The 21,656-nt window shown below is 41.7% G+C and overlaps 1 protein-coding gene across 1 annotated transcript in view; it reads left to right on the top strand.

Annotated features, from left to right (window-relative positions):
- APP (amyloid beta (A4) precursor protein) overlaps positions 1–21,656 on the top strand; it is a 193,128-nt gene that overhangs the window by 132,772 nt on the left and 38,700 nt on the right. The window contains exons 15-16 of the mRNA XM_012730693.1: positions 1,742–1,870; positions 2,662–2,761. Of these exons, the coding sequence (XP_012586147.1) occupies positions 1,742–1,870; positions 2,662–2,761 (229 nt within the window). The remainder of the gene's footprint in view (positions 1–1,741; positions 1,871–2,661; positions 2,762–21,656) is intronic.

The raw sequence follows: 21,656 nt of genomic DNA, 5'->3' as shown, positions 1-21,656 counted from the left end.
CTGAAGAGGCATGTCAGAAATATAAGTCATTTAGTAGACTATGTTAAGCCCAGTAGTAGACATTTGCATAACATTGCATGGGAGCGCAGAGAAAGGGCCCCATTTCTCACTGGGAAGTCGGGGTATTGGCCCCTAAGTTAACCAAGCAAAAGAAAGAGGGGAACATCCCATCAAGTATCAGAGTCTCCTACATCTAGCTACTCATCATCTCTGCAGATAAATTCTGTACCTTCCAAATGACCAAAGGTCTATTCCTGACATAAACCTCCATCACTGCTCGTGTTTTTTTTTTTTTTTTTTAGTTGAGGTAGAATTGATTTATAACACTGTATGCAATTTAGAGACTTAGGATCACACCCTTCAGGAGTATGCTACCTCACCACACCCTCCGTAGTCCTCCACGCTAGCCCATTGCACGCTCTCCCTACTGTATTTCCCCCCTTCTCTCCCTTCCACCAGCCTTAGTTCTGTAGTCACTTTTCTCAGGTTTTTCATTAGTTTGGCTTTATCTAACCCTTTTTTTATTTCTCTATATTCTATATATAAATGACACCATCTAATATTTGTGTTCTACTGACTTATCTCACTTAGCATAATCCCTTTCAGTTCTATCCATGATGTCACAAGTGGCCAGTGTTTATCTTTTTTATTGTTGAGTAATATTCCAGTGAGTATACAGACTGACTACCTCTTCACAATCCACTCATTTTTCTTTGGGCACTTAAGTTGTTTCCATAGCTTGGCTATTGTAAAAGAGCTGCAATGGCCATAAGAGTTCATATATCACTTCAAATTAATGTTTCTGCATCTTCAGGTAGGTAATCTAGGAGTGGAATCACTGGATCATATGGTAGACCTATTTTTTAACATCTGGAGAAATCTCCATACTGTTTCCTATAAGGGCCGACCCAGTCTCCATGTCCACCAATGATGGACCCAGGACTCCTTTTGTTTTTTTTCCAGTTTAATAAAGAAAAAAATGGGTATCTCCAGAAATCACTTTATAGAGTCACATACCAGAGTGCATAAAGAAGACAACCTTTGCTCTGTTTTTATTAAGATGAATGCTTTCAGATCTATAAAAAATGAAATAGAGCCAATCAAAAAAAAAAAGTAGCACTTGAGGAAAAACTTAATTGTTGCTGGAAGAATTGAAACCTGATGGCTGGGAAGGAATTTAATTAAATCTCAAAATGAAATAACTACAGTTGTGCATCCACAGTTCTCCTAAGAAAACATAATTTGTCTTAGAGCTTATCCTACCGATTTGTAGTGGTTACGTTGCCTATTATTTTTTGCCAGATTCTACTGTTATATGTTACCTGTGATGCAATGGTTTTTACAACATTACCACTGAGATAAACCTTAAGACTATGCATAAATGTGATTCCATAGGGGCCCCGATATTTTTGATGAGGAAAAAGGAACAACTTGATTCTGGTAGTGCCAAAAATCAGCCCTCCTTTTTATTGCAAAATGCTGCTATTTAAAAGAAAATGTTGATTCAGGAGGACATCCATCACATATGTTGAAAATGCTAAATGCTCTTCTTGTAACAATGAAAACTTGCCAAAGGACCAAGCGATCACCCATCAAGGAAGGAGTGGGAGAATTTAGCAAAGAGAATTGCAAAATGATGACTTGCAATGCTTTCCACTCCCGGGAGGGATTCGTGGAAGCTTCTTCCCAGAACCATTGTTGGCATGAACCTGAAATTTGCTTCTCATGTTCACCCCCACAGCCTCGTCATGTGTTCAACATGCTGAAGAAGTATGTCCGCGCAGAGCAGAAAGACAGACAGCACACCCTGAAGCATTTTGAACATGTCCGCATGGTGGACCCAAAGAAAGCCGCTCAGATCCGGTCCCAGGTAATCACCTGCAGCCCTGACACACCACATCCTCACTCTTTGAGTCAGCGTCAGGGACCCCAAAGCTGGGTGTTGTACGTCTGTTGTAAGAACTCTGAAAAACAGCACAAGTTCAGTAAACACCTGGCAAATTTGAGAGGCTTGTCCTCCGGGAACATGGGACTTGCTATTTTCTGAATTTGGAAAATATTAAGGAACCTGATTGCCTGCTACCTCTAATTCTTAAGGGATTATTTATTTAAAACCCAGATGATTAAATGAAAGACCAGTTGGATAAGCCCAAATCTCTAACGATGGCTCACCAAAATTGTAGCAGGCAGCCACAAACTCACTTGCTTCTGCAATGTTTGGATAGAATGAGCCCAAATGAAACCCTGTTCGAACGCTTTATACTCCTCTGTTTCCAAGGTTTGATGCCTGGATCTACCTTTTTAAATCTCAAATTTTACATTTCCTTAAATGGAAGTTTTAAATAAACTAGCAAGCACACACAGCTATTTGTGTGTGTGTGTGTGTGTTTGCATGAACTAGCAAATCAAATTCACATCTGTTCCTATCCATTGGAAACATACAAATAAATGGATTTAAAGCATTCAGGTACTCAGCCAGGAAGCCTTGCATGAGGAACCAAAGCTGAATTGTACTGTATCTTTCCAGTCGACTTAATAAGGATGCCCTTTCAGGTTGAAAGTCCCAGCAGCCCCTTTGTCATTCGGTCTGCTGTGCTTGGGAAGGAGGATAAATCTTCTTCACTCAGGGATGGCTTACCTGGGTCTCTTGCCTTCTGGCAGGTCATGACTCACCTCCGCGTGATTTACGAGCGCATGAACCAGTCTCTCTCCCTGCTCTACAATGTACCTGCAGTGGCTGAGGAGATTCAGGATGAAGTGGGTGAGTAACTCTTTCGCTGTAGGAAAAGAACACGGAAGAGACCAGTGAAACTCTTGGGGGTTGCTACTAGTTCTCACCATAGTTCCTGCCTCAGTCCTTAAGTGTGTACTTAGAAGAGTGGAGGAATGTGACTTGACTTATGATGTATTTGTGTAATTTCCAGCCACACGTAACTGGATTTTACTCATCAGCAATTTCTAATTTAATCATTCTTGTAAGTATCACCTTGAGAAACGTTGGCACTTTACAGTTCAATGAAAGCAAACTGCTCTTCATCTTTTAGTTCTATATTGCCAGAACCTTCTGAGCAGCACAACCTCATCACTTTTCAGATGACGGAGCTGACACTTACAAGTCATTTCCTGGCCGAGGCCACGCTGTTCTGAGTAGCACAGCAAAAGCACAAAATAGACGCTGAGGTTATCGTTCTATCAGTAACTCACACCCTTCTTTGATCCCTGTCCCCCCAAAATTAGCACTAAGTATTTTCTGGCCTTGATGTTGTTTAAACTCAATTGAGCATCACCCCCCAGATAATCAACCCCAGAACACTGACATGTGCCCACACCCCACTCCCTAGTTTTCCCAGGGACATCGATTTTATTTTGTATGAATTCTCCCATTTTTGTTTTTCTTGGAAAGGGAATAAAGTACCTTGTGATTCCCTGCACCGCCCCCCCACCCCACTCCCCAACGCCCACATTGTTTAACTTCACTCCCTGATGCACGGAGGTGGCAGGCTAGTGAGTCCTCGGCAGAGAGGAATGTACAGATGCTTGATACTTGGTGCAGAGACTGAGCAAATCAGCAATTGCAGGTGTCACGTCCCTGTTCACTGGGATGCAAATGGATGGAGTTTATCTGAAAGGAAAACACCCAGGTTTTGTAAGTGTTCCAGAAATTCCTCCTTTGAAGTATCCGAAACACCACTTGGCTGGCTTTTCTTTCCATCTTGTCCCAGAGCTGCTTTACGCTTTCTTTCCTGACTTAATGCATCCTTGTCAGAGTTGTTTTTACTGCATCAGGTGATGATGGTCTAATCAATACTGTGCATTAACAGATGAAGTGAAATGCACTTCAGGCTCCAGGCTTGGCAAAGAAACTCTTAACACGTCATCTAAGCTTTTGTTCAAGACAGGGAGCTGAGTGTTGAGGGAACTCTTAGAAGTAAAATCAATATAGAGGTTTGTTTTTTTTTTGGGTTTTTTTTGGTTTTTAATTTATTTATCCATGCATACAGAACTGGGGTACTGGCCAGAGGTGCAGGGGCCATGAGAGGGCCCCACCAGGGTCAGAGTGAGGAGCAGAACAGGCAGATTGACGAAGTACACTGCTGAAGGGAGCAGCAAGTGAGACAGGAGAGGTCTGAGGCGCCATATGGGTCACCTTCAGGGCCGGGGATCGAACTCACACTGAAGCGGCTGCAGCCAGCTTTGCAGTGCTGCGCTATAACCTGTCGTGCCACTAGGGAAGACCCAATCAATATAGTTTTTATGCACACCATGAATTGAAGGCATTAATTTTTTTAATATAATTTTAATTAATTTTGACTCTTGAGTTTTCTAGTTTTTTTTTTTAAAGATTTATTTATTTATTCATACAGAACTGGGGTACAGGCCAGAGGCTCAGGGATGGTGAGAGGCTTCACCAGAGACAGAGTGGGGAGCAGAACAGGCAGATCGACGAAGTACACTGCTGAGGGGAGCAGCGGGCGGGTCAGGAGAGGTCTGCCACGCCATGTGGTCACCTCAGGGGCAGGCGTGGATCGAACTCATGGGGAAGCAGCTTTAGATTCTCAGTGCTGTGCTTTAACCCGCTGCGCTACCAGGGAGGGCCCTGAGTTTTCTAGTTTTTAACTCCATTTTTGCTGTGGAGACAAGATTAGTTGTATATGATTTAAGGGCATCGGTTCACATCTCTTCAGATATATGTCATCACATCACACCCACCTTCAAAACACCCATACTCTTCTACCACGGACCCTTTTACTCTCCCTTCCTAAACCTTCCCCTCTGGTAAGCTGAGTTCTAGAGTTAGAGTTTGAAGATATTTGGGGTTTAATTTTGTTTGTTCCTTTGTGTTTCTCTATACCTGCAGATGATTGACATCCTCTAGTATTCCTCTTTCTCCTTCTGATTTATCTCACTCAGCATAATTCTTTAAGAAACGCATATGCTCTTAGGTATATTTGTAGGGCAGAAGTAAGGAACTTTTTTTTTTTAAGATTTATTTACTTGTGCATACAGAACTGGGGTACCGGCCAGAGACTCAGGGGTGGCGCAAGACTTCACCAGAGACAGAGTGGGGAGCAGAACAGGCAGATCGACGAAGTACACTGCTGAGGGGAGCAGCGGGCGGGTCAGAAGAGGTCTGCTGCGCCATGTGGCCACCTCCGGGGCCGGCAGGAATCAAACTCATGTGGAAGTGGCTTTAGCTTCTCAGTGCTGTGCTTTAACCCGCTGTGCCACCAGGGAGGGCCAGTCTTAGACTTCTTTAATGTATTTTAAAAGATCCTTACTTCTGGGGCCCTCCCTCGTGGCGCAGCGGGTTAAAGCACAGCACTAAGAAGCTTAAGCCACTTCCACATGAGTTCGTTCGATCCCTGCCAGCCTGGGAGGAGATCCACATGGCGGGGCAGACCTCTCCTGACCCGCCCGCTGCTCCCCTCAGCAGTGAACTTCATCGATCTGCCTGTTCTGCTCCCCATTCTGTCCCTGGTGAATCCTCTCACCTTCTGCATCTCTGGTCTGTACCCCAGTTCTGTATGAATAAATAAATAAATCTTAAAAAAAAAAAAAAAAGAAGTCTAAGACGATCATCCAGTAAGTTGTAGAACTCATCACATTCTTAAAGACCTGAAACACACACCTTCAAGATGAGTGTATTTCTGCTTAATAACTGTCCTAACAGGCTTATTTTCCTATGTGCCTTCAGTGAAGGGGTTGTAACAATCCAAACAAAAGAGGAATAAGCCATTGCAAAAGACTAGAAAGCTAGCGACAATATTTCACTCTCACCCGGTAATTATTTATGACTGTTCCTAATTAAATTATTAGAACTTCTTATTCAACAATATAGTACTGAAAATAGTGACCATGGATGAGTCATACATTCACAGAACAGAACAGATGGTGATTCTGATAACTGGAGTATTACAACATGCCCCAGAATAGAGCAAACAGTAAACCTCAAATCTCCATCGCAAAGCTTGATTTCATTATTAGAATCATGGAGGTTTTTCTTAGAAAAAAGGAAGAACTCACCTATTAATTGGATTAAGAGTACATTATTTTGAGAAACATTCTTGCTGTTCTGTTTACTATGGGTAGATACCAAATCATGAAAGATAATTTATTTTAAATCTTTCTTGCCTCCATTTTTTTTTTTTTAGATTCATTTATTTATGCATACAGAAATGGGTACAGGCCAGAGATGTAGGGCAGTGAGAGGCTTCCCCAGAGACAGAGTGGGGAGAAGAACAGGCAGATAGACTGAAATACTCTGCTGAGAGGAGCAGCTGGCGGTCAGGAGAGATCTGCTGCGCCATGTGGGTCAGTTCCCTGCTAGGGATCGAACTCGTGCTGCAGTGGCTGCAATAGCTTCAATTCACAGTGATGCACTTTGATCCATTGCACCACCAAGGAGGGCCCCTCTTGCCTCCCTTTTTTAAATGGCTATTTCCTGAAAGAGCTGGGTGAATTAATACTTGTTAATTAGGCAAGTGTCCCATTTCAGTTTCTAACACCAAAGCTAAAGACAAGCACTGAAGGAGAGACTGGCTTTTTTGGACTGAGCTTAGTTATCTTCTATAATTATTCTTCATTTGAAGGAACATTTAAAAATAGTTTAACTTGCACTGTGGGCATACAGAGGAAGCAAGGTTGGCCAAAGGTGCTAATTGTTTCAGCTAGTGGTATTTAGAAGTTTCTTGTATTTTGGGGTATTTGTAGTATTCGCTTTTATATATATTTGGAATCTTCCATAATTAGAAATTGTTGTTTTTTTTTTCAGCTCACTTTCCAAATAAAATCTTCTCAGATATCTTCCAGTTAAGATCCCTCATGCTTTTTCATAGTTTCTCATTAAATTCTTTGTTAATAGTCTGATTTACAATTATCTGCCTTTTGTATATAATCAACCTTTAGATTTAAACTACATTCAGTGCAACTAAGGCTGCTTAAATTTTGAGCCTTTGGTAAAAGAATAAGATCTGAGACACTTACAAACACTTGCCTTGTATTTAAAAGTTTATGCTTATCAATGCAGGCAATTAAGACCTGTTTCATACAGTAAAACATCTGGAGAGAATTAAGTAAAGGTAACAGATGCACTTGAGAAGGAGGACTTTCATATGGGAACCTGCCATATGTTCCAGCACAACTGTTCCACTTCTCCTATGCTCCATTAGGGCAGACCTCTCTGTTATAGATGCAAATAAGGAAGAAACCAGCCACACCAGGAGGAAGAGAGAAAGTGGAAATTGACATCAGATGTATAAGGACATTATGAGTGATGGGTCAGAGCATGGAACTTATCCCGCCCCGAATTCCAGCCCTTTCCACCCCTGTGCCTTCCTGAGGAATTCCACCTGTTTATGCTACTTCACTGTTATCTCCAGTAAATACCCGACCTGTGAATCTACAACGCCCTCATCTCTGAGTTCCAGGGACCACATGATCAGAATGTCCCACATGCTTCCTAAACTCCAGCCATTGTGTAGAGAGGAGAGGTCATTGTATCCCATTTGAATGAAATGAGAATGCTCACTTTATCACCTCGGCTGTGCGCTCTGGCCTATTCTGGCCCATCCCCCTCCTCTCGCTCGCCCGTACTTCCCTAGCGATCTCACGTCCTGTGAGGTCGGCCTCCTATACTGGTGTGGGTGCCTTCTCTATACACACTCATTGTCAACTCACATCCGTTCCTCTTTCATGAGTTTCCATAAATACCCCACCAGTCATCCAACTTTACGAGACCCTCGGGCATCCTCTCACCCAGTTTCTCCCTCTACAGAATTGCTCAAGTTCCCTGATAAAATATAAATAAAGCCTGCATATTGTTCTGCCTCATTTAAAAAGTCCCGTCCCTCCACATTCAACTCCATTGTTCACACTCCTATAAACCCTTGCCTGATGATGCCATCAGCATCAGAGAGCAAAACGGAAGAGCTGGCTTTGGGTGACAGCCGTGTGGCTGACGAGTGAGTGCTTGATAGTAATGATGTTGCTTGTCTGGGTTCTCCAGGAATGTTCATCCTCAAGGTCCAGGGTTACCACATAAAGATGTGCAGATGATTTAAAGAAAAACACGCAAACTAACCTTCATTCTGCATCCCACACTGTCGCGCCCTCTGGCATGTGGGCTTTCTTTATAATTCACAGTAATGGGCCCTTCTGAATCCTTAACAGCACTGGTTAATTCAGTGGCTGTGATGGCACCTTCAGTAGACAGTCCCAAGAGAGATGACACTGGACTTGCCCATCACATATAGTAAAGTGAGTAATGTGGACTTGGAGCCAAGATCTACCTGAATCCAAACTTCCTGCCCCTTCTACTACCCACTCTCTCTCTGGGAGAATTTCTTTTGTTTAATCTCGTGTCAGGCACTATGCACTCACCTTTCTATCGTACTCTGCTTTGTATTTAACTACGCATGTACGTGTCCACCAAGAGCCCCTCAGGGGAGCTCTCTGGACCCCACCAGGGTCATTTCTGCCTTACTGGGCTCAGCAGTGTGAGAATTTGTGCTGTGTGAGAATTAGTCCTTGGAAACAATCGCAAGCAAATCCCCCATTTGCAAGGTAGCTGCTCCTTGAGTAGATCCGGTGGATCCTCACTAACCCCACCCTGAGTCACCTCCTTAGCACCCAGCATAATGCTGCAGAAAGCAAATCTCTGCTCTCCCCTACAGCACTCTCTGGAGCTGCCATTGATTCAGCTGACAAAATGGGTGCCGTTGACAAAGGCATCAAAATAAAGAATAAAGGGGAGTGCGAAGAACTGTAATTAATACGCTTTCCCTGTGTTGTGCTTTGTCATTCCCATGACAGTTTATTTGGTTATCCGCCCAACTCACATACTTTGACACTAAATTTTTTAAGTATACCATAGAGTTTCTCCCATCGAGCACAATCTGAGGCTATTTATTCTATCTGTTTCACAAAGAAGTATAAATTGTCCAAACTGCCCTATTCGTTTTTTAACAGCTTGCCTTTTATTATCTATAATAATTTTCAGTTCTATTTGAGTTACTATATGCCAATTATTACTTAATGTTTCCCTAATGTTCCTGTTATTTGAATGCAAATTATGAAGTTTTATTGCAAAGAAAGGCAAAGGCATTGTTAGTAGAAGAGGAAAATAATTCTCTTATTTAAAGTAGCTCCTAAGGACCTTTTTCCCCCAGCATAGGATAGAACCATTATTTCCATGAAAACATGCCTCCCTCTTGTATTCTGTTTTACCCAGTCTTCCTTAAGTCTGTGCTAACAGGATCGTATTCTACTCTGAGGTGATTTATCAAAACCCTTCATTTTGCAGCTACCTCAAGGCTAAAAATATTATCTCAATTCAGAGAGGGCTGTTTCTCAGAATGCTATAATGGAGAGTTGATGGGAAAGGTGGTAGTGAGTGGAGGGGAAAGAAAAGGTAATGGTTTCAGACCCTGTTTTGCCCTCCTTTTAAAATTCAAAATTAATAAAAACATGAATTATTACAAATCTGATGTTGGAAGGCTGTGTCACTGAACAAATCCGCAGTTAAGACAAATCCAATTGAAATCCAGGATTGAAACATGAGACAGGAGATCAAGAATTTTGCACTAATAGAAAAGGATTTGTAATTTCTTTTGCAGTCTTACTGTACTGCTTGGTTAAATTTTCTGCTCTTGGGGGAAAATACAGCATGCTGATGTCAGAGACAGTATAGTCTGTGGTCTTCATATACCTATTGGCTCGTGGGTTCAGTGCATCCAACATAGCTGGGTTTAAATAGAATAATTGCAACATTTGCCAGAAACAGGATGGAGCGTTCTTTACTACTGAGAATTTAAATATCCTTCGGTATAATTTAGTCAAGAAAGGACATCGAGGAGAACAAAAATCATAGAAGTAAATAAAGTGACACAGAGCTGTCAATGTTGCTCTTTTTCTTTGCCTTTTCTAAGAATGCTTTCAGTGTTTATAGATTTCTTTTTTTATAGGTGACTTAAGCATTTGGTATACATGTGCCTCCTTAGAAGAGTTCGTACTGTTCCCAGCTGTTGTTACCAGAATTACAGGTGTGATGAGCTTGTGCTTGCCTGCCCCTAAACATTTATCTTTGTCCGTCCACCCAGCACCCTAGGGAAACATTTTCTCCAAAATAGAAGCCACTCATTTTAGGGGCCCTCCCTGGTGGCGCAGCGGGTTAAAGCACAGCACTAAGACGCTTAAGCCACTTCCGCATGAGTTCGATCCCCGCCTGCCCTGGAGGTGACCACATGGCGTGGCAGACCTCTCCTGACCCGCCTGCTGCTCCCCTCAGCAGTGTACTTCATCGAACTGCCTGTTCTGCTCCCCACTTTGCCTCTGGTGAATCCTCTCACCACCCCTGCACCTCTGGCCTGTACCCCAGCTCTATACGAATAATAAATCTTTAAAAAAAAAGGAAAAGGTAAGAAACCACTCATTTTATAAATAAGAAAATGAAAATATATTTTCAAGTGAACCTTTACATACAACAGATTCATCTTCAAAATGGGAAGTATGCCGTGATATTAGGACCCTAGTTTTCTAACACACTGCAGAAAGACTTAAGAACGTATCAGCACCGCGAAGTTGATCCCTCAGCCCCATGGAGAAACAGCCCGGATGTGGAATTACCCAGAGAAGCTGCTGTAGTTGTTGTGTCTACCGTTAGCTCTCTACCATCTTTGGGTGTGACATACAAGCTCTCTTCCTTGCTTTCCATTTTAATTATGGAATCTGTAGCTACAGTGTATGTATCATCCAGCACATCTCTGGAATTCATTGACAAGGGCCTTTAAATGCTGCCAGAAGCAAATGATTGGCATATGTAAATCCTTAAGGAAAACTGAATAATTTGTATAGTTTTCCCTTCTGTCAGGCAGGCATTTTCTGTTTCTGTATTTTTGAGTCATAATTTTGATGGAAAAGTCAGTCCGCTGGGGCACTTTCTAGGAAGAATGAATGTCAACGAGGTTTCATGTAAAAACTAATTGTCTGTCATTCTGGCAGACAAATTGTTGACAGTATGTATAATTCAGAGTGGTGTATTGATCTTGTTTATTATGGTCCAGTGAATGGAACTTCAACTGTTTTGTTAACTTCATGCTATTTCAAGGATCTCTCCCTGTGCCCCAGTTCAAACTCTAGATATTCATAGGAGATAGATAGATAGATAGATAGATAGATAGATAGATAGATAGATAGATAGATAGATAGATAGATAGATAGATAGATAGATAGATAGGAAACATACAGACAGACAATTTATTCAGATCTTTTGCCCATTTTTCAATTAGATTGTTGGCCTTTTTATTATTGAGTGGTAAGAGTTCTTTAAATATTTTAGATATTCAGCATTTATTCAAATACATGCTTTGCCAAGATTTTCTCCCTTTCTGTAGGTTATCTTTCCCCTTTTTATATTCTTTGACACATAACTGTTTTCACTTTGCTGAAGTCCAACATTTTGTTGTTGTTGCTTATGCTTTGGTGGTAGGTCTGAAGTCACACAAAGATTTTATGGCTCTTATTGCTTTACTGTTTTAGTTCTTACTAAAAGGTCTTGATTTATTTACAGTCAATTTTATAGGTGATGTGAGGTATGGACCCAACTTCTATCTTTTACTTTTAGATATCAGTGTTCCATCACCATTTGTGGAGAAGACAATTCTTACCCTTTTGAATGGTCTTGGCACCCTTGTCAAAAGTCTCCTGACTTTCTTGATTATCAGTTCTATTCTTTTGATCTGTGGGTGTATCCGTATTATGGTACGACCCTGCTTTGAATACTGTAGCTTTGTTGAATGTTTTACAATGGCAAAGAGTGGGTTCTTCACCTTCGTTCTTCAAGAGTTTTTTGATTATGCCGGGTCTATTGCTTTTTCATATGAGCTTTTGAGTCTTTTGTCCCTTCTGCAAAAAAGGTAGTTGAAATTTTAATGGAAACTATCTGATTCTGTAGATTGGTTTAGGGAGTGTTGCTGTGATGCAGCCATAGTTTTTATCTGTTTTCAGGCCATTCTGTTCTTGAGGAGCACCGTAGCCAACAGGGTGAAGCCGCAGGCAGTGTGTCTCTCACCAAACTCTGCTGATTTCTGTGTGATGATCCAGTGTCGTTCTAGAGTTTGTCTTGCCCCGCGAGTGCTTATGCATGGTCCTGTGTTTGAATCAGAATCCAAAAACAAATTCCAACTGAAATGGAGACTGAAGTCAGACCACAGCAGTGGCTGCTAGACTACTTTCTGGCATGAAACCCCACAGCAGATGTGTCCTCATTTTTTTTTTTTTTCTTTTTTTGGTAGATTCTTGGGAACAACCAATGATTTTAGACTGGAACAAGGACTGGGGTTTTTTTTGTTTTTTTTTTTTTTTTTTTTTTAACAAGCAGCTGCCTCAAGGTTCATATTTAAAAAGAGGAGGAAAAATATCCTACTGCTGTTTGCTACCCTGAGATGAATTCAAATTGAGATTAATTTTGAAATATGTTTCCAGAAAGGCTAATAGGAAAGGAGATGAATATGTTTGTCTGTGAGACAGAGTTTGGAAGGCATGTTAATTTACCTCTTGCTGTGTAACTCAGAAACAAGTTTTGCCATGTATTCCCTGAAGAAGCTCCATTTCTCTTGTTTAAAACTTCTGTCTACACAGCAGGCTGCTTTAGAAAGTAAATCATAGAAGGAAATATGATATCTCATCAAAAATCTCATCTGTTAATTTACTCCCAATTATGAGGTTAGTGTCCAAAGAGATGTTGACTCAGGTTAAATTAAAGTTGAAGTTGAAGAATCTTCAAACTTAGAGTAAGAAACAGCTGGTCAGAGGCTGAAGGTCAGGGTGTCACTTAATGTCAACTACAGTTAACAGAGCCATTGACTGAAGACAGTGGATTTAAAGGAGCTTCCTTATGATGTTTTCTTTTTTGTGATTATTGTTTATTTCTCTTGTTGTATTTTCTTGTGCATGTCTTCACTGCAGTCTTGGCATTCAGATGAGTCTTCCTTAGCTAAGAGCAAGTGTGTGTCTCTGTAGAACAGTGCATGTGCAGTTTCCTGTTAACATAAAGCATGGGGGAACTGCTCCTGCTCCCACTGGAGACTACAGACCTGCTCGTCTTAGAGAAGGAAGAGAGGGCAGCTGCAGGTGTGATGCCTCAGACGCGCAGCTGAGCCAGCCTGACTGGCCGCCAACTCTTCCTTCGTCTCTTGCAGCGCCCGTAATAATGCAATAAAAGTTCTGGGTTATGTATGAGTTGCTTCTGAAGCTTTGCCAACTAATGAAGGGTTCCTGGGGTCCGAGCAGTGAGAAGATCTGAGCGCAAAGGAAATGCCTGCTGGCATTTCATAGTGTTTTACTTAGAAAATTCTAGATGCCAATCAAATTTCACATTCCAGGTTGATGCTTCTTTTGAACTGAAGTAACATTGGTTTATAACATTCTACAGGTTGCAAGGGGGTTGGATTGAAGGCGATATTGCTATTTGATATTGCGAATTAGTGACTCTTTGAAAATCTGGTCTGCATGTGGTTGACGACTATTGACCTTGAAAGAATTAAGGTGGATTTATTGTTACATGAGAGTCGATGTATTCGATTGAAAGGAAAATGGTCAAACACATCCTCTTCTTACACCAGAAGAACAATGGCATATATCCTGCTGGATTTGAACTATTCATCCTGCATTCATGGGACCTTATGATATTAAAGCTTTTTCTTCAGTTTGCAAAGTTTCCTCCATTAAATATTCTTGTTCACCTGATGACAATGATCAAGTAACATATGCTTCTTGCTATTTATGTTTCCACTGATACTGAAAACTTCTCTCAAATTTTTAGATAAGAAACTTGCATTGTTAGATATGATTTTTAAATTGTCTTTTCTAATATCAAGTCGTGGCCCTCCCTGGTGGCGCAGTGGGTTAATGCACAGCACTAAGAAGCTAAAGCCACTTCCGCATGAGTTTGATCCTCACCTGCCCCGGAGGTGACCACATGGCACGGCAGACCTCTAATATCAAGTCACTCATCAAATAAAAAGAGAACAGCCAAACCACTGACTTATCTTCTAGGCAAACGCCTCAGTTCTCAGCCACTACTCTCTGAATTTCTCAGAGAACCTGGTGTATTTCAAAGGTTATAGGGTATGCAATGGTCACTTAAGCAGCACATCGACTAAAATTGGCACAGACCTCCCCCACAACACCAAAGTTCACGTGGTCCCCATGCAAGTGTGACATGCACACGTGTGGATGGTGCCTTTTTGTTCATTTCTCTTATATGAGGTGGCTGTGGTAGTAAATTCAAAGAGACTGAAGGAAGGATGGCGGCTGCTTAGGGAGTGCCTGGTGGCTGGGGAGAGGAGAGGCTCAGCATTTCATGGGCACAGAGTTCCAGTTTGGGATGAGAAAGTTCTGCAGATGGATGGCGGAGGTGGCTGCAAGCAGTGTGAATGTACATGCGCTGTACCCTTAAATGTGGCTAAAACAGTGAAGTGTGTTATATATGTAAATTTTTTTTGTCTTTGTGTTAATAACACTGATTTACAACACTGTATGGGATTTCAGGGTTAGGGTCCTACCTCATCAGACACCCACAGTACTTTACCCTCAGTCATTGGGTTCCTTCCCCACATTGTACCCAAATCCCCTCTCCCTGTCCTTCAAGTAGTCTCAATTCTGTAGTCCCCTTTAAACACTGGCTTTGATTTAGCTTTGTCTATTCCTTTGGGAGTTTTTTCGCTCTATTCTACATGTGTGTACACATTAGAAGGACAAACATTATTTGTCCTTCTCCTTCTGATTTGCTGCACATAGCATTATTCCCTCAGAATAATTCATGATATCACAAATGGCGAGAGTTTGTCTTTTTTCTAGCTGCATAGTATTCCATTGTGTAGCCATACCATCTCTTAATCCACTGCTCTGTTAATGAGCATTTAGTTTGCCACCATGATTTTCTTATGTATATAAGTTCATTTTATTTTCCATTATGAGTATCAAGGCAATCCAAAAATTATTCAAGAATGTAGGGTCTTCAAAAAAGATATTTTAGATAACTACTGTATTCCATTTTCTCTGCTTGTCACCAGATATATTTTTGATATAGGGCATCATCTTTCCTACCAATTAATTTAGAATCTGCTGAAGAAGGTAGGCAGAGAGACTTTGTGCCTTAAGGTCAGTGATATCTGTTGCCATGTCTTTGTGAGGTAGTATCATCTGACAGCCGTTCCTTACCTCACCCTCACTCCCTGAAGATTATCAGAGAAGGAGATAACCTTAGTTTTCAATTGGTTCAGCCAAGTCATTTCAGAGTCAGAGAAACTATGTGACATGTCCAAGGTCATACATCTGGCTAATAAGAGTGAACACTGCTGATATTCCAGTATCTCATATGATATTTGTTGTGCATCAGCAATTTTTCTTTGAAAAATTTAAGGTAGCAAGAAATGTCCCCATTTTTAGCATGTGTGATTCAGTAATAAGATGTTCCCCAAGCCTGGCTAATGTAAATCAATGTAGAGTTATTTTAAGAACATATAAATGTCTGCTATCCACACCTTGTATGTTTTCTTGTGTTTGTATTTTATACTTGATTAGAGACCATACCAACAAGGAGACATGGCAGCAAGCATTCCTTCTTCTATGATAGAAATCATTAGATGTTTCTCTGCAGACAAAGCAAAATTTCTCTGAAAGCTAATGTGATAATCTTCAGCCAGGTCTTAACCACCTGCAAGGTTTGTTCTATGGCTATTAATGCCTGCAGCCCTTCAAATTGTACACCTCAGGTGTTCTCCCAACCTGAGGGGAAGAATCATTTTCAATTATGAAATTATAGTTAATTTGTTTTAATTCCAGTGTACTTAAAGAAGACAAGCAGAAAGGAAAAGAATTTGACAAAACATCTTAAGGGCATTTTTTGTTTATATTACTACTCTGTTGCCTCCTTTTTGATGCCTGGCTTCTCTTTTTTCTTTTTTTTCTGATTCTCATTTGGTCTCCAAATAACCCTAGACAATCTAAGCAGGTGGTGGCTCCCTTTATTCCTCTTCATACACCATCTCCAAAAAAAAACTGACCTGATAGCCAGAAACCTGGCTACATTTACCGATGCTGTTCCATCTGCCTGCAGTGACCACGCCCAGTCTTGGCCACTTGAAAGCAGATTTTGCTTCTGAAGCCCCATCGCTACCTGTCCTACCACTTTAAGTCTTTGATTCCCACTCAGCTTCTGTCGTCTGACCTCCCAGTTTCCTTGTAACCTCTATTTTTACTTTGATGTATGTGTGTCAGCTCATTGCCCAATGCTAGTTGTGAACTCAGTGCACGTAAGTTTCTCCTGAAACACGCTTTAGGGATAATTACAAATGCCTCTGTGCCTCTTCACAAGGAATGATCAGAACACTCACACTCAAAGTGCACGGCTAGGACCAGCGAGCAAGGAGATGGAACTGTTAGAATTGTGCTTTCTCTGGTCCCACCCCTGACTTCCCAAGTCAGTGACACTGGGACTCAGCCGTCTGTTTTAACAACCTTCCCAGTATCTTTTGATTCATGTATAATGCTGGACTCACTGATTAGTAAGTAAAATCTCAAGTAACTAGACACTATTTGCTTTATGAAAAATTAACAACTAAGGATTTATACTGACAACCCTCAAGCCAATTAGATTCCTCTATATTACGATCATCTAAGTTCATTGATAAAAACTATATGCTGTAGTTATATTGAAGGTGAAAACCCAAATGCATATGCTTGGTTTATTCAGAAAATACAGCAGCTTCAAGTGCCAGAAAATTAGTGAGTAGTCAAAGATGCCCGGATGTCATGATGAAGTAATAAAAAATCCAAACATCATTTTTAAATGAGCGAATCGGTAGCTTATAAAAAAATCTGTATCATCATGACCAGTATGCCTGGAAAGGAATGCCGGTAAGAGGCTGGTCCGTGTGGGCGTGACCATTGACGGAGCTGTCAGATCCCACCTGAGAAGTGAAAACCACTTTCTCATTTAGCACCATGTTTCATCAAGTATACTGGTGCACCTGTGAAGAGAGGCACTTAGCTTGTCTCGAGACACCCCGCAATGAATGTACGCATGCCCACCTTAAAAATAACTATAAAGCTGGCCCTCCCTGGTGGCGCAGTGGGTTAAAGCACAGCACTAAGAAGCTAAAGCCACTTCTACATGCGTTCAATTCCCGCCTGCCCCGGAGGTGACCACATGGCGTGGCAGACCTCTCCTGACCTGCCCGCTGCTTTCCTCAGCAGTGTACTTCGTTAATCTGCCTGTGCTGCTTCCCACTCTGTCTCTGGTGAAGCCTCTCACCGTCCCTGAGCCTCTGGCCTGTACCCCAGTTCTGTATGTACAAATAAATAAATCTTTAAAAAAAAAACTATGAAGCATAAATTATTTGTCCCAGACCCAGCTTCCCCTTCTCTTTTTCTTTTTTTTTTTAAGATTTATTTATGTATGCACACGGAACTGGGGTGCAGGGGTGGTGAGAGAATCCACCAGAGACAGAAGAGGGAGCAGAATAGGCAGACTGATGAGGTACACTGCTGAGGGGAGCAGCAGGCAAGACGGGAGAGGTCTGCTGCGCCATGTGGGTCACCTCTGGGGCCGGAGACCGAACTTGCACTGACTCAGCTGTGGCCAGCTTGCAGTGCTGCATCCTAACCTGTTGCGCCACCAGAGAGGTCCAGCTTCCCCTTCTTACACTCCTCTTTGATATTTCTCTCAAGTTGGGGTTCAGTGCCTTAAAAATACAGGAAAATTGCAACACAGTGTTGTCTGGAAATGCAGCCTGTCAAGAAGCTTAGGTGGAAACGGTCAAAAGCACCAGCCTTAATGCTCAGTGGGAGTGTTAGACTGTCTCTTTTTTCTTCCAAGGTTTCATGCTCTAGTGGAACCCTGGAGCTCATCAATCCTAGGCCAGGGCCTACAAGGGCAATAATAAATTATGTCTTCTCTCTTCCCTTCTAAATATTCAGATAGTTGATGTCAGTCAAAGCAAGTTCTAGAAGTACTTGGCATTATTTTTTTTTTTTTTTTAGATCCTGAGAATAAACACTTAGAGCAAACCAGCCCAATCTAAGTGTTTTGAGGATAGTAACAATAACAGGAAGAACCCCTCAAATTTCTGCTGAGAATCAACTAGAACAGTTTTCACACTGCTGTTGGCCATGTCAGTTATCTTGAGGAAACTAGAAAAAAAAGGGAGCTGTTTCAGGAAAAGTCAAAATAGGTTAGGGCTGAAGGAAATCTTTCGTTAATTCAGTAGTCTGACCCCGCCAAGCTATATTGGGAGTTTATGGGCTAAGCCTCTACTTCATTTCTCTCCCATCCTTTTGGAAGAAAACTAACTCCTCAAATCTAGAGTATTGTTCTTCTTTAGCAAGAATCCTCTTATGCCTGAAATGCTTTCTTCAGATGTAAGAAGAAATTCAGGCAAGGCTGTCTAAATTTACTAGAAACAGTGACATCCTCCCATCCTTCCTCTCTCCCCCACCACCACACACACAAAAGGCCAAAATGCCCTGTGACTGCATTAACATGAGCTGCTTATGTAAGTCGAATGTTGCATGGAAACATGACAGAAGCTTGACTTCCAGACCTCTTTGATGTGACAGAAGGAGATGGGGCCCTTTCCATATTCGGGATGAGCTGTAGTCATACCAATTACCAGTACCCTTCCAAGGGAACAGGAATGTGTAAGCAGGCCTCCCACTTTCAGATTAAACATTCTGGGAGATTAAGTGGTTTGGTCAAAAGTAAGTCCATGATTGTGCTTAAAATGGTCAAAGCCCAAGGAGTCCAACCCAAACCCTTGAGAAACCAAAGCTGATCTTTGCTTACTCGGCTGCAAAGAAATAGCCAAGGTGGGGAAGAGCCGATTGGCAAGCCGGGTGGAGGCCGGTGTGAGTGTTGTGAATGTACAAGAAGCCTTGGCCAACTGGGCGTGAGGTTCTGTTGGGAGGCTTATGGGACAACCGTATCATTGGCGCCTTCATGGCCCTCATGTGATTTCTGCACCTTTGTGCCATCAGCCACCAGAGAGGGGTGTCTTGCCTTTGCTGTACGTCACTGGCTGTGAACATCCCTGGGGACTCTAACCAAAAGTCTCCCAGAAAGAATTGTGCTCCCCAGGGAAACTGTTATTCTGTTAACCCCTGTTCTGGATGTGCTCTTGGACAGGTGCAGCTCAGTCATTATAGGAATTCTTGTTTAAAATACAAATCGCACCTCAGACCTACAGAAACCTGCAGTTTCCTTATTACCCCAGTTGATTCTAAGCACCTAGGAGTCTTACAACTCATGCTTATACGAATAGCAAAACTATAAGCATTCTGAGACATCTAGATTGTATTTATGTTGGTCTTGAGTAGAGAGAGTGACAATCACTGTCACTGAAAACTGGCTATAGCCTGGAAAATTATCCATGTGGATTTCTGGTGGTGCTTATTTCCAAAGTGATGACTGTATAAAATATTACAGTGAACTACTATTAACTTTGAAGTTCACATCTATTGACAGTTTGCTTAGCTGTGACAATGTTGATGGCTCTGTGTTATTTATCTAAGTTAAGACTTCCTATTAGCTGTGAAAAGGGATTGGCATAAACTGCTTATTGATTTTGATTAACTGTATCCAAAGGGAATAAACCATACACACACAGGGCAGGCTTCTGGCTGAAATGCTAGCTTTCCAAGCCTTTTCCCCGTTTGCAATTTCATTTGCTCTTTTAGAAATTGCATGTCTGTGTTGTATTTGCCAGAATATTTTCTTCCCTTTTTAGATGCTTCTCTTATATTTTTGAGAGTGGCATTGTACTTAAAGAAATTATCCACTTAGACCCTCTTCAAATCCAAAGTCTTACTATTTTGATAAGGGAGGAAAGGGGAAATTGACAAAATACCAGTGGACCTGCAAGTGTTGTAAGTGGGGAGTGGTAATGCTGGAGGCTGTCAGAGCCCAATGTTATTAGCTCAGGCACTACTTTGCTTCTTAGAAAACCGACCCAAGAATTACCAAAAAGGTCTGTATATAGCATACCACTTCCAGATGCTGAACCTGAAAGGTAGCTCTCTGAGGTGGAATCTGGATGGTTTTGCAGATTATACTTAAAAGAAAATTGTATTCTTTGGCTTCTTAAAGTATCTCATACGGTGACTTGACATAGAAATTTTACAAGTCCAGTGTGTCCCCTGTGAGCCCTTCATTGAAATTGATCTGCCCAGTTGCCTGAAGGACGCCAGCTGTCCCAGATCATTCCATGGGGGCGTGGCCCCAGCTGGCTGCTGGGCATTCGCTCTTCTCCTGTTCAGTTAAGAAAACCTGAGGCTGAGACCTACCAGGCTTTTGCCAGGCAGACTGCGGATAGGGCTAGCTCAGCTGCCGGCTTCTTTGAGGTTCTGACATAACGTCTGTATTTACAAGATCGAAACTGAGACCCTTGCACCTCCTGGCTAAGCTGCAGGTGAAGCTGGTATCCAGGGTTCCATGGTCTTAGGGTAAGACATGGAGCTACAGATGGTCAAGAAAGGAAGGTGGCTAGTTCCCTCTGCAGGAGAAACTAGCAGAAGGAGCCATTCCCTCTCCCCCGGAACGCTTTCTGGAGTGCAGGGAAACATGACTGTCCGAATACATTCAACTCTTATTCAACTCTTACGTCTGGAGTTCTTGATTCTTCTTAGTCTTCCTGTCCCAACCTTGAACAAAGGGCTCACTCAGAAACTGCATTCTATTCCAGTTTGTTATGCCACAAAGGCTTATCTTATCAGCAGTAGCTATTGTTCTCTTACATATTCCAACATATTCATATTCTAGGGATACCTAAGAAATTCCACAGGTGGGTAGCCTCAAACAACAGAAATTTGTTTTCTCATCATGCTGAAATCAGGATGTCCCTGGGCCACACTCCCTCTTCTCAAGGCAGGAAAGGAAATTTGGCGTCTGGTATAACAGCAAACCTCCTGCATTCCTTTGGCTTGTAGATACAGTGATCAGATTTCTGCCTCTAACTTCCTCACCTAACATCCCTCTCTCTGCACCTTCTCTGGTGGATGGAGACCCCACCTTTCTCCCATAGGATTAAGAGCCAATCTTAGTGTGAGATCGCCTTCACCTGATCACACCTGCAAAGAACCTATTTCTGAGTGAGGTCACCTTCACGGTACTGAGGACTTAGGATTTCCACATAGCCTTTGAAGAAACAGGGAAACATGTAATGGGCAGCTTATTTTTTTTCTTAGATTTCTGTGAGCCTGGACAATTTTCCACATTTCTGTCTAAAAAACTATCAAATTTGTGCCATGGGACTGCATGTCTTGAATTTATGACTTCTCCATTTTAAAAAAATAATAATTTCCATATTTAATTGGTACAAATTAGGAAAGACTTTAAATGGTTTGCATTTGCTTGAGGCTGATTAATGAGTAAATTTGTAAACCATGGCTGTTTTAATTAGCTAAGGTTAATTAATGTTTACTGCACTGGGAAGATGAAAAGACATGTTTAAAGGCACTATAATGTGAATCATTTTTCAATTTGTTGTTGAAGTTTAAACTATATTCAAAGAGAGGTTGCATGTACCACCTTTCCAAAAGAGGGGGTGTTGAAATGGCCGTTTGTGTAGTGGGCTCCAAATGTTGAGGTGAATTAATTATAT

The sequence above is a fragment of the Condylura cristata genome, unplaced genomic scaffold, assembly GCF_000260355.1.
Source record: "Condylura cristata isolate star-nosed mole 26May11 unplaced genomic scaffold, ConCri1.0 scaffold00003, whole genome shotgun sequence".
In the NCBI taxonomy this organism is placed as follows: domain Eukaryota; kingdom Metazoa; phylum Chordata; class Mammalia; order Eulipotyphla; family Talpidae; genus Condylura; species Condylura cristata.
Note: the sequence above shows the minus strand (reverse complement) of the source record. Positions and strands in the feature narration are given on the sequence as shown.